Here is a 14255-nt window from a genome sequence, read left to right as displayed (position 1 = left end):
CCCCCTTCAGTGTTGGCAACGATGAAGCTATTACTGGAGAAAAAGAACAAGCTCGACTCCCACCCTGAGATTCAGTTCTTAGAAATGATTATTATTTTTTAGAAGATGAAATACTATTCCTGAAATGACAGGCTAAAATATAATCTGCAAAAATGCCTTTGGCCTATTTTGGATAGATGCTGTTACGAAGACATCTACAGTTAAATCCCCCAAGTAGACCGGTGTGTTTCCCTTCCTTTCTAATTAATGTAGAGTTTATACCTGAACATAAATTAGCTTTAGTTTTAATATGTGAAAAGTACCGTGAGTCCTATTTAGCCAACTCGTCTGAGCTGTCTGTACGCTTTGGCCCTCTGGAGGCATCCTGTACTAGAGAGGGAAGGCTCACTCACCACCAAGTGGGCAAGAATGATAATTGAGATAGTTTTCATCATTAACCCTAACAGGAAACCGAATTTTTTATTTCTTGATGCATCCTAAATCCCAAATGATGGCTATTGACCATGGACTCTTCAGCAGAGAACCAAAGATGAGCTTGCAGATGACCTAAATTACGATTACATATTGTAAGATCACGTATTTCAGAGAGAGAAAAAACTTCAAGTTTCAACTAAAGCAACTGCGTAATTAACGACTATTAGTCATTAATGATGTCTTCTGCGAGATGCATTGAACCAACAAATGTTAGCTCAAAAATACTGACTCTAACCTCAATGTGCCTAGGCTGTGCCACTCTGTGGTACAAAGGATGGCCCGTTATCATTCTTAGTAACATTTGGCAGTGTGCCTCCAGTCTGCTTGTGGAGGTGTCAGCAACTTAAGAAGCCGTTTTCAAGTTTAGGTCTACAGGGCACCGTCCTCGCCCTGATAAGATGTCTGCTGGCCAATCAGGACATGTGGCTGCTACTTTTGAAAGAGGACACTGCCCTGCCCCACCAGCTGCAGGACCCTGGTGCCTCAGTGAGTATGCAAATCCTTCATTCTTCATGAAGCCAGAGCCAGGCTGGGTTCAGGGCAGAGGGAGGCAAAGGCTCCTTTCTCCAAAGGGCCCAGACACTGAAGTCTTTTCCATTTTTGTGTCTCCTGCCACCCCACCCATACCCCACATGGCTATAGCTTCTGTGTCAAAGGCCTTTGCTCCCCTTGCAAATGTCTTCAGTATGCAGATGCCTGGGGAATCTCTAGCTCTTTCCGTGCATTTGCATTTCAGACACCTCTGGAGCACAATACTAGCTGCAATCTTCTCTGTCTGGCTCTTTAGGTCTGACAGAAGTGAGTCCAGCAAGTTAAGAGTGGAGGTGATGTGTGTACTGATATAACACAAGTGACGTTGTGACTGCCACACAAGAGTGCTCCTAGCCTGTGCATCCTGTCCTTACCGCCTCTCCTTGGAGCTCACATCCCGCCTGGCAAACTTCATTTTTCCTCCCCGGCTCGGCGCAAGTCAGCTCAAGGGTTACCTGTCCTTTGAAGTCTTCCAGAATCTCAGGATGACTTAGTTGCTTCTTTCTTTATGTTTTCACTTCACTGTGTCACACATCCATTACAATAATTGTCTTTTCAATTATAGAGTCTCATTTTTTAAAATGAAAAAGTTTTATTTAAGTATAAGGGACATAACATAAACTGCACATATTTAAAGTATACAATTTGACAATTAGTGTCATGGAAAGAATGCTACTGGTATTATTGTCTTAACCCATGGATGGCTCTGTAATAATATCTCTTCACTAAAGAAAATTCAGGAAAATATTTAAGTATACTGAAGAAGTTGCCTGTAATCCCATATGAGGACATTTCCAAGGTTAATCTGCTGCTTTTGGTCTGCCAAGGTCATTCCTCAAGTGTGTGTCATTCTGACGGTCAAGAGCACAAAGCAGAGAACCACTCTCAGTTACTTAGAATATCTACAAATGCAAATTTATTCTTCTTCTTTAAATCCTGAAGTCCCATTGTCTACACTATTCTTTGGTATATGGGAATCCTAAAACTCCTTTAAATGTGGTTTTTAGCTGGGAAGTAAAGTTCATACAAATCATTTTGCTGAAGACAGAAATAACCAGGCATACTAGTATCCAAAAAAGCCCTTCAATGGAACATTATTAAAAAAACACATTTCATCAAACGTAGTATGCCATCCAGATCGTATGATACTGCATTATCTCATGTACTACCATGAAAGAAAATTGCTGCCAATTAAATGTCAGATGCCATCAACTGTAAAAGAAATCCTAATTTTAGGGATCTTAAAATGTGAAAAATATGTGCCTTAGACCAATGAAATACAGTAGTTCTTTAGCCACATTTCTGATGGAGGACGGTATTTATACTGTGAGGGCATTACTGAAAAATGGCTTTTTGGATCCATTTGAGGTTGGCTTCACTCATACCTCTTCTTGTTTGTCTAACAGCCCATTACTGGAAGTACAAAAGGCAAAAAATGGAAATATATCTTCTGGGCCTGGTCAGTTGGCTCACGTGGGTCGAACGTGGTGCTGATAACACCAAGGTCAAAAGTTTGGATGCCCATACCAGCCAGCCGTCAAAAAAGAAAAAAAACCCAAGAAAGTCTTCACCTATTTTCAGACCCCCATGTAAAGCTAATACTGTAGGAAAAATAACCACCTGATTTGGTTGGATCTCCCTCACCCCCACCAATCACTTTCTTTTTACTCTTATTCTATAAAGCTCACAGCAGTTTAAATTACGTTAATTTATAATTAACTTAAGTGTTCGTTTTGAGGTAATGCTAAACACGCAGTTTCAGTGCAAACATTTTGTGGTAGTTTTTGAAGCATGCTAGCAACCCAAAAAGAAAGATGTATAATAGATTTTCCAACTTCAAAGCACTTTCCTTCACACTTTCTGGCTTTCATTTTCATTCTAGTGCATCAAGAGAATGGCGATAGGACTGTCATTTTGGTAATAATGCTAGAATCCTTCTGCATAATGCTTTAAAAAGCAATCAGCAAGAATAGTTTCAGACCAGGTCTGATCCCATCAGATTCAGCATTCACAGCCACGTGAAAAGCTTGTGAAATACCATTAGGTTTGGATATACACCTTCTTGAGGATTCAAAATGTTCTACAATTTTGAATTCTTTGTTTGCATTTCAAAACTTAGGAGATTGCTGTAGAAATGAAAGGGAAAAGGCAAAACAAATTAATTTTCTTCTCTCTTGGTTGAAATACCTAATAATGGCAGCCAATTCAAAGAAGTCATTCATTCTTTTCTTTACCAAATTCAATTACTTTTGAGATTTGAAGAATGAGGCAGAAATGCCTGGTAGTGTTTGTCTAGGGAATTGTGACTCCAAATTAAGTCCTCAGCAAATAGAAAAAAAAATAGTCCATTGACTTTACTATATATTATGTCCTTCGATAGCCAGACAAAATGAGGAAATTCTCAGAAGTATTTAGCTAATTAATTTAGTGGTACTGGTAACTCAGAATGCACAATTGAATTGACTTTCCTTGTGAGGTCAAATTGCCCCCTTAATCTTAATAAGGGCTTAATTTCATTGTTTATTAGTCATTTTGGAGACTTTGCCCCTCATATCCCATAAACAACTCTAGCTCCTACACACTAGCAACAATGATAATCTTAAACATTAAGAGTCTAATTAGTAAACTGCAATGTCCAGCTGTCAGAATGCTAATTTGTTGAGATACAGGTTAAAAGAGGTGCACTCTGTGTAAAAATGAATAACAGTCTCTGTAATAGGCAGAATAATGGCACCCCAGAGATGTCTGTGCCCTAATTCCCAAACCTGTGAATATGCTACCTCACATGGAAAAAGAAACTTTGCAAATGTGATTAAGTTAATGGTTTTGAGGTAGGAGATTATTTGGTAGGCTCAACGTAATCACAAGGCTCCTCAAAAGGGAAAGAAGAGGTAGGAGAGTCAGAGGAGATGTGACAAGAGAGACAGAGGTCACACTGATGTGAGCCAGGAGCCAAGGAGCAGGGCAACCTGTAGAAGCCGGGAAAGGCGAGAGAACAAATTCTCCATTAGAGTCTTCAGAAGGAGCCCAGCCTTGCCGACACCTTCATTTTTAGCTCAGTGAAACTGACTTCAGATTTCTGACCTTCAGAGTCTTAAGATAATAAATGTGTGTTGTCTTAAGTCACTAAGTTTGAGGAAGTAATTTGTTACAGCAGAAATAGGAAACGAATGCAGTCTTGTTTTGTCTGTACAAGATAAATGATCAGTGCTTATAGTAAGTGTTTTTAAAAAAGACATTATTAAAATCACGCAATGTTCCTACACTTTGTAAAATCACTTATTTTTTCTTTCTTGGGCTAGACAAAAACATCTAGAGATGAAATAGCTCCATGCAAATCCTATAGTAGTCCTATATAAGATAAATTTTTTCATTTAAATTTGAAATTCTGTGCCCTATATGATAGATTATAATGTACCTTTTTGAGTGAAAAATAGGATACTTCTAACTTTCTGTCTTAATAATCAAAACGTTTAGCTATAGTCGCATTTCTGTATATGAGATCTCCAGAACTTACTCATCTTGCGTAACTGAAACTTTGTGCCATTTGAACAATATCTCTCATTACCTCTTCCCCCAGCTCCTGGCAATTACCGTTCTATTCTTTGCTTCTATGAATCAATTTTAGAGTCCACACTCAAGTGAGATCATGCAGTATTTGTCTTTCTGTGTCTGGCTTATTTCACTTAGCATAATGTCTATGCTCTCTCCAAATGTGTGTGTGTTTATATAATATATAAAATATATAAACACATATATAAATGATGTATATATATAAATGAAATATGATATATCAGAGATGTGACTGTAGTTAATAACGCTTTATTGTATACTTGAAATTTGCTAAGAGGGTAGGTCTTTGAATTTGCTAGCAGGGGAGTGTTACTACAAAAAAAGAAAAGAAATGCAAAGTGGTAGCTATGTGATGTGATGGATATGTTAACCAGCTGTTTGTGGTGATTATTTCACAATATAAATGAATATCAAAACATCAAGTTGTTTACCTTACATATATACAATTTTATGTGTCATAATACCTCAATAAAGCTAAAAAAAATAAAATTTTTGCACTAATGATTTAAAGTCTCCATTTCACCTCAGGACTTAAATTATTGCTTACAATTAAGTATTTACGTGAAACAAAACAAAACAAATTTGTAGGAATAGTCACAACAAAATATGCTTTGGTATGCACCCAATTATATCAAAACTTGTACTTATGCCATAGAAATGTGCATATAACAAAAATACTTATTTGATTTTATTTTGGGTCAGCCATTATTTTGGCCAGATTATGTGCAAAAGTTGTAAGGATTCTGCATTTTATTTTATGTGTGGCAGATGCCCTTGGACATACATACTGAATAAACTATTCAACTAAATTCCCCTGTATTGAAAGGGCTAGAAGCTTGGGAACTTCAGATGGGTTATGGTTTAGATTCCACCAAATAGAAGCCACATTCACTCATTTAGGTGTTGTCCGCAAAGCCTAAACTATTTACTATCTGATCCTTTACTGAAAAGGTTTGTTGACCTCTGATTTAAACAATGAGTTATTGGGAAGGAATTAGATAAATATAAGTATATATATAAATAATATACATAAATATATAAATATAAATATATATTTAAAAATGCTTTTAATACTATACAATTTGAGATAAATATATATGTATATATTCACACACACACACACACACACACACACACACTCACACTCACACTCACAGATAGAGTTCTGAAGCAAATCCATGAATTTACAGAAAATTCAACTGTTGACATAAGTGGTATTCCAAACCAGTGAGGGAAAAGTGGGCTAATAGGTAATAGGTTGATAGTGTTGTAATAATTTACTAATCATTAAAAATAATAAAACTAGAACTCAATGTCACATTACCCACGAATTTTTTTAAAAAAATCTAAACAAAAATTATGAAAGAATTAGAATAAAATAGAGAACAATGTTAGAATGTTGAAGCAGGTAAGATCTTTTTTCTCTGACATAAAAATTAAACACTTTGCTAATATAAAAGGCACATAAATAAGGTTACAAGAAAATAGTTGCATCATATGTAATAGACAAATGAATAAGATATAAGAAGTTCCTACAAATCATTTTTTTAAAAGTGGCCGTGGATATAAATGGCAATTTACAAAGGAAGAACAGTTAACACTCAAGCTTAGAAGTAACTGGGGAAATGCAAATGAGACTAAAACAATGAAATCTCAACTTTTCATCCATCATACAGACACGATGATAAAAAATCCAAATTAATCATTGGCAAAGATACATAAAAGTACTCTTAAAACCCAGGCAAGGATAAATGTGGCTTCTGATGCTTCCAGCGCCATAATTCCTGTTCTAGGTATGCTTCCTAGAGACATTCAATAGCAGGCATAGAAAAGCCATTTATAAAACATGTTTGCTGTAACAGGATTTGAAACAATAACAAAATGTAAACAATCTAAGTGTCCATCAAAAGGAGCTTGATTAAATAAAGTACAGCAAAATCATAGTACAAAATATTTTGCTGCTATTTAGAAAGATGAAGAAATCTCTATATGTTCATTTGGAAAGAAAGATCTCCAAATACACTTTGTTAAGGGAAGTAAAAATCAACTCTCAGAATGGAATTTACCATTGTGATAACAGCAATGAACAATTATTTTGATAATTCGCTTTAAAAGTTGTGATATTGATATTTAGCAATGATATTTACATATTGTAGGTATCTGAGGAAAAATTCAACTCTTGAAAATATGCTTTTAGTACTATACAATTTGAGTTTTTAAAAACTGCATATGTACATATGTGCCCATAATGCACAGAAAAAATGACTGAATTGGTACACGCCAAACTCCTGATAGTAATCTCTGGGTAGGGAAATAGAATCTGGCTGGGGTGCCAGGGACTTTCATATTTTGCTTTCTTTCCATCTGTATAATTTGATCTTTTATAATGAGTATGTATTTAAGTGTCAGTTTTATGGTTAAGAAAAAAATCAAAGAAAGCCTATTAGACACATGTATAATTTAAATATATTCTGTAGTTGATTTTTTTTGTGACTCTCCTTAGAAAATACAGAAATCTTTTTTTTTGAGTCCTAGAAAATATTTTAAGCTTTAAAAAAGATATCCAAGAGAAATTAAATATCACGTCTTCAATTCTAAGACATTGATTTTAAGGTACATCATTCATTTAATAACAGCTTTTCAGGAAAAAACCAGGACGTACAATCACACTGAATGTATAAAATGATTGTAAGATGCATTTCAACTTCACAAATGTTTTTAGATCAAATGACAATATAATAAGCATCGCATTTTGCAGCGATTATGGAAGTGTAGGTAAGACCGTGAGCTTGATTCTTCCTCTTTGATGAATAAATATGTACTTGCAAATTGCTGAAGATCATATTCACGTGCCTCTGACAAGAATATGTACAGAGGAAAAGACAATCAAGGGTAAACCCACCGACCACGACAGAAGTCTACATGAGTAAAGTGTGTTCCTCGCGAGTAGTGCAGGAGCTCACCTTATTTGGAAATGGAAATTTGCTTGGTTCCACTTTGCCAGGGGCTTGAATAGCAGAAAGCGGTGGAAGCCAGGTCATCTCCTAAAGGGGGGAAAAAACAAACACTCCTGTGATCCCGACATATGCGAAGTCAGCAGCACGTACAGTGGCTGGACTCGTACCAGCATGCCTCAATAAGGCACGAAAGGGATAAGGAATGAATAAGGGATGAAAGGAGTTTTTTTAGAAAAGGATGTGAAACCACTTTTATGACTTCTTTTCCTAATTTGGTTCCATGGTTATCCCCATGCTCCCTTTATACCTTAAAAAGATCCGCAAAGCTGCCCTATTTTCACTTCATTTAAGCCCCTGAGTAAAGGGACGATCCAGTACTAAAAGTTCTATAGAAAATGCCATACAAAGGGGCCTTGGACTGGATCCCACAAAACTCACAGGGTGTCTCTTCTCTGAACGAATGTACAAAATACTCTTAACTTTAGGGATCTTTATTAGAGGAGTTATTTATGCTATTGCAGATAAAGTACAGGTTCCCAATAAGCTCCACACATCACTTCGGTCTTCATAAAAATGTCATTCACAGAGAAGTGAAAAAACAAATCACATGTATGAAACAGGGAGAAAATGGTGCCATTTTCATAACACAGTATTAAGAACACAACTTGAGCTCAATATGCAATACGTTGTCATAGGCTTTTTGTTTTTTAATTTAATTTAATTTTTTAATTGACACATCGATTGGACATACTTATGGGGTACAGAGTTGTACTTATATACAATGTGTGATGATCAAACAGGGTAATTAGCATATTCATCATCATAAAAATTTATCATTTCTTTGTGATGAGAGCATTTGAGCTCCCCTCTTCTAGACAACTGAGAACATACAATAAATCATTGTTAATTATACACACCTAGTACTACTGTAGACCACTAGAACTTATTTTTCCTATCTAGCTGTGATCTTGTATTTGTTAACCAACATCTCTCTATCCCTCTCTTCCCTCTCCCAGCCTCTAGTAACCACAATTCTACCTCTATTTCTATAAGCTTAACATTTTTTTTTTTTTTAGTTCCCACATGAGTGAGAACATGCAGTATTTATCTTTCCTGTGCCTGACTTACTTCACTCAACATAATGTCCTCCAGGCTCATCCACGCTGCTGCAAATGACAAGATTTCATTCTTTTTTATGGCTGAGTAGCATTCCACCATGTGTATGCATATGCTTTTTGACATACACATTCACTAGCTGTGAGGGAGGGGTATTCTCCTTCAGTTTCAACTCCTGGAAGATATTTGCGATTGATACATGATGATGGAATTAAATTTATTTCTGATTACTAGAAAGCCAACTTGGAGTTTACAAATAGGTTCTGAACCCTATTTCTTGGTTTGCTTGCACTTCCAAACCTGAGCAAGCACAGAAGCAGTAGTTGATCCATTCTAAGAAAAGTGAGACATTCTCTCTCTTGAGGTGAGGACATTTCTTCACCTCCCTTTGGTAGGTGGGTGGGGTGTTGAAAGGAATTCTATCAGGTTTTTGAAATGAAAGAGTTTCTTGAGGACGGTCTTGTGCCTTCTTTCCTTGGGTAACTGTCATCCCCCAGCCCGTCCGATGGTGCAGAACCCACAGAGGAAGCAGAGGCAGGGCAAGTGCGTTCAAAACCACCTTGGAAGGGTGTACTGACCCAACGTCATCTCTCCCCCATGAGAGATGAGGGATGTACTGACCCAACGTCATCTCCCCCCATGAGTGAGTTTAGCACATATGCATTCGAGGTAGACCTTCTCCATTCAGCTTATCAGTTTCCCCCGGAAAGCAAAGGAGGATCCAGTGACCCCTTATGTCCCTCTGTCCTCCCACCTCTTACTGTCCAGGTATCTGCCATAGCCTCGTTGACCCTTTGGAGGAGCTTGTCAGGCAGGACTGTTGAGTTTGTGTCCACAGCAGTATCCATGCAATCAAGGACCACTCATCGTTGGGCCACCTTTTGTAGGAAAGGGTCAGATCTCACCTGGATTGCTGCTAACCAATTAAGAAAGCTATGAAGACAAGGGGCTTTCTTCCGTTTCCTAACTCTATCCTTTTCACAACTTGGTTCTCCCACAGAGCCATCTCTCCTCCTTCCTCTACAAGGTTTCTGATTTTCCTCTTGCATTTAAATTACTGGCTAGGGTATGTGTGTTTCTGCTGTAAGTAGACTCAAATCTTCTGTAGAGGAATTAGGTTGTTAATTACAAGTCATTGAACCAATTGTTCTTTTCTGTCCTTGCTAACTCATGTACCACTGAGTTCATTCCACTTCTAACCAGCCACTCAGTAGCTTCCTTTGAAATCATTTTTTGGCCACAATTGGAAAGTACAAACTAATTGCTCATGATCAAACATCATACTTACACAAACAACCCCAGCATGTCCATGTTAACTTTGCATACATTATTTTACGAATTCATCTGTTTATCAGAATACACATGTGCATTTTGCGCCTGACTGCTACCAAAACCCCTCAAAAGGTGAAATACTATTTTTGTATGTCCTATAGCTACTCAGGAACAGATGAAATAAAAAGTCCATAAGAATATAAATAACTGTATTTTCAAAAGAACACTTCCTAGACCAACAGCTTCTTACAACTGACACTTTAAGGTAAAAATTTGTTTAATATACAGTTTATCCAAGAGTGAAACAGCAGACAAGCTTTAAGAGCCCGCTAAACTGTGATCCTTAAGGGTAGAAACTGCATCCTCCTGATCTTTGCATCATAATCAGGGTCCACCCCCAAGCCCCCACTCGTTCCGTACATGAACATTCACTGAAGACTTACCCGTGGGCAGACCCTGTGACTGTGCTTTAGACACACGAGCTGCTTAACTTACTATCTACTGAATTTAAAAGTTAAGGGATCAGCTCTGGCTGTGTCCACTATCAAATATTTCTTCTCTAATCCCAGGTATGCCTGCAATCTTTCTATTTCTTTCTTCCTTCCTCCAGTGTACCCATTCATCCATCCATTCATCATCCACCTGATGTCACAGTTGCCACAGGAGACAGATGCCACTTTTTCTTAGCTTGCTGCTCCATGCAAATGAGCCTTCTCCTTCAAGGTTTTGGCCATGTGGTTTTGGACCCTCAGCTTCTTTCCTCACCTTGTTAAAGATGAACTGCATCTTTCTCTCTGCCCACCCCACCTCTTTAAACCAGCCTAATGGCTCCCTCCCCAAGCCCCTCCTGCCCTCCCTGCCTTTACAATATTCTTGGCTTATAAGGGCAATCTTGTGGATACCCTCAAGCATTTTACTTCACCTTCTTGAACTTCTTGACCTGTTGTTCTAAGTCCATCTCTGCTCCACCTCAAATTTTTGGCTTCACAACCCTGACTTTAACTCTGACCTCTGGATTTTGTCTCAAAGAATTCAATCTTGGCTCTTCCCAGTCTACTCTGAGCTGGCAAATTCCATGGGGTCTCCTCCAAGCCCTATTTCTTCTCAGGTAAAAACTGGCACACTTAATTGCTCTTGAAATCCAACACCCAACACTAACCGTGTATCAGACATCTTTGCTGGCTTATCCAAGACGCTTCCACATGGTGGGAATCTCTCTTAGGTCTACTACAAATCCCCTAAAATCTCCAATTTTGGATCAAAACCTCATTCTAGCTTCTTTGATCCTAGGCTTGGGATGCTTAGAAAGAGGCAACTTGTGTGCAGTGGTGGCTATGTGGCATTAGGATGCTGACTTCCCCAAGTCTGGCATGGGCAATCCTTACGCTCGTTCCTAGGCTGGTCCTTCTTCCAACACCTCACATGCTATTTCTGCATTTCGTGACTCTCCTTGAACCTCACATTGGTTCTCACCCTCTCATAACAGGTGACCTTGCCTCCTATGTCGTTGAAAAAACAAAGGCTATCGTTTAAATGTCCCCCAAGGATGAATGTGTTTGTGTTCATGCCTGACCCCCCTTGCTTCCCTCTGGTCTGATTAGAAGAGGTATAAATCCCAGGCTGATCCCTACCTGTGCCTTCCACCTTGTCTGTTCTGTCCTTGGGGATCTAGTTCCATCAATATCCCATTGGTCTTTGAACTTCAGTCTTTATTTCTCCATTGGCTTCTTCCCCAAGACTGACAAACAGCATCAGGTCTCAAGCCTTCCCTGACCTTGTACCCCTCCTCTAGCTGCTCTTTATTTCTCTATCTCACTTAATAGACAACTTTGTCAAAGAAGCCTTTATATTTGCTCCTTTGACACCCTCATCCACCATTTCTATTTTTGACTTATTAAAATTTTTTGTTGCAAATTATACATATAGGTGTCCATGTAACAGTGTGTGATGTGTACGTATGTGTGTCTAGTTTTTAAAAAATGAAGTTGATACCTGTGAACTCACTACCGACCCTCACGTTACCAAGACCACATCCACTTTTCAACAGAACGGTCTCTGCCAAAGGTCCTTCTGACCGTCACGTTCATTGGGTTCTCTAGAGCACTCATTTCTCCTTGAAACTCTCTTCTACCCTGGGTCACAGGATGCCATGTCCTCCTCGCTCATCTCCGCTCTGAGATTTCTTCCTCATTCTTTTTCTGTGGAAACTTCTTCTCTCTCACTGTTCTTTGAATGCTGTATGTTCAGCCTTCCTCTTGTTCCTTTTCCTTTTTCTGGATGATCCTGTCTATTCCTGTGGCTTTAAAAACCGTCTAGTATATGGGTGATGCCAAAAGTACATCCATGTCTTAACTGCCCACTCTATCCGGGTCTACTGAAACTCTCAACCCGAGTGTTCTACAGTCAGTTCAAACTCACCATATTTAAAACTCAACTTCTGTGCCCCACAAACTTTTCCTCTTCTTGTATTTTATGTCCTGGTTAATGTCACCAACATCTATTAAGTCCTCAAATCAGAATCCTTGGAGTTATCCTAGACTCCTTCTCTTTCAGTCCCCCTGCCCCTATCAATAACAGTACATCACATTTACTAAGCATGTAAGATATATATGGTTTTAACTGTTTTATATGATTCACATAATAAAATTCTCTTAACAACCCTAAAAGGTAGTACTTATTATTTTCTCATTTTATAGATGAGGAAACCAAGTTACTAAGACATTAAATGATTTGCCAAAGTTCATCCAGCAGCTGGACTTACCATATCCTGGGCTGCCTATAAGTGGATACAAAACCTTCCATGTTCTAGCCAAAGCCTAACTCCTGCCTCACTGCTATCCCAAGCTGAGATCTCCTGAATACAACATGCTTTGCACATGCTGGTGGACTCTTCCAACCTACTCTCTCATATGCCACGCCGTTTATTCATCTGTCAAGACCCACTCCCACTTCCTCCTTTTCTATGAAGCCTTCTTCTGGCCAACCAAGCCACTGCTGATTTGACCTTCCTCTGTGCCACATTTTCCCTACACAGACCTCTATTAGGACACTTGTTCCCTCTGTTGTGGTTACTTGTTTGTGTATCAGTTCCTCTCCTCTAACTTGTGATGAGCCCATTAAGGGCACTACATGATGTGTCTGATGGCCCCAGCACCTATTACAGAGCCTGGAACAGCGTGTGTACTCAGCATGTTCTTGAATGAATGCCGAATCGCACAGCATCTCTGCATCACCCCTAATCACACCTTCATTACCTTTAACCTAGGTTACTTTAATAGCTTTCTGATTGGTCCTTTTCCTTTGCTATTGGCCCATCTTCCACATGGCTGCCAAGTGAATTTTCCTGAAGTTCAGATCTAACTAAAATCCTCACGTACCATCAGCACATACACAAGAGCAACAGCGAGGATGAGATGAAGACAGCAAAGAGGATGAGCCTCCTGCTGTGCTTTAGTTTTCAGAACGCTTCCATGCAAATTCCTCATTTGTGCCTAAGCTTTAAATAATAATTACTATCTCCATATTAGAGGTGAAGAAGTTACACCTAAAAAAGATTAATGGATTTGACCACAGTCACTCAGTCCATAAATGCCACAGCTGAAATCTGGCCGGGTATCGCCTTACTCCCAGTCCAGTATTAGTTTCCTACTCTATCATATTTGCTCTCAAAGACTGCATCCTAGTGTTTGAGACTTTCTACAACAAGGACCCTGATTTCAGCCTTGTGCTTTTATTGCTGTATAAATACGCTGCCTCCAAGGAAAACTAGTCTCTGCTGTCACTCACGTATACCTGCTGCGTGTGAATTCCCTCCCCATGTGCTGTGGGATTTCTCTCCATTCCACATCTTGGGGCCTGTGCTGAGCCCCCTTCTATTGCACTATGATATGAGGGTTCCCTTCTCATGCTCCTCCAAAGCACATTTTTCTCTCAGAATGTAAGTAACTCTTACATTTCTTACATTTCTTACTTACATTTCTTCTCAGAATGTAAGTAACTCTTACATTCTGCTTTGTTTCATAGTTTTATAAGCACATACCTCAATCTATACCCAACCATTTCTCCCTCTTCTGATGCCCAGGGCCCAGTGTAGAATAAAAACCATACTTCGGAATCCTGCTAATCTCTTTTAAGAGCATTCAGTTTTACTGAACATAATCCCTAAATAGGAATCCTAATAATCTCTTTCAAGAGCATTCGGATTTACCAAACATAATCCCCTAAAGAAGGACTATAAATTCCTTCTGAGAGGGATAGTATCTACTTATCACTGTGTAGACTGGAGCACCTTACATAGTAATTGATCAATATAAAATTACTGAATTAAACTGA

The 14255-nt window shown here is 38.6% G+C and overlaps 1 protein-coding gene across 1 annotated transcript in view; it reads right to left on the bottom strand.

Annotated features, from left to right (window-relative positions):
• Positions 1-14255, bottom strand: part of AFF3 (ALF transcription elongation factor 3) — a 420437-nt gene that overhangs the window by 174905 nt on the left and 231277 nt on the right. The window contains exon 7 of the mRNA XM_063077832.1: positions 7542-7622. Within this exon, the coding sequence (XP_062933902.1) occupies positions 7542-7622 (81 nt within the window). The remainder of the gene's footprint in view (positions 1-7541; positions 7623-14255) is intronic.

Source organism: Cynocephalus volans, chromosome 14 (assembly GCF_027409185.1).
Source record: "Cynocephalus volans isolate mCynVol1 chromosome 14, mCynVol1.pri, whole genome shotgun sequence".
In the NCBI taxonomy this organism is placed as follows: domain Eukaryota; kingdom Metazoa; phylum Chordata; class Mammalia; order Dermoptera; family Cynocephalidae; genus Cynocephalus; species Cynocephalus volans.
The sequence above is the reverse complement of the archived record's forward strand: the minus strand, read 5'-3'. Positions and strand labels throughout refer to the sequence as shown.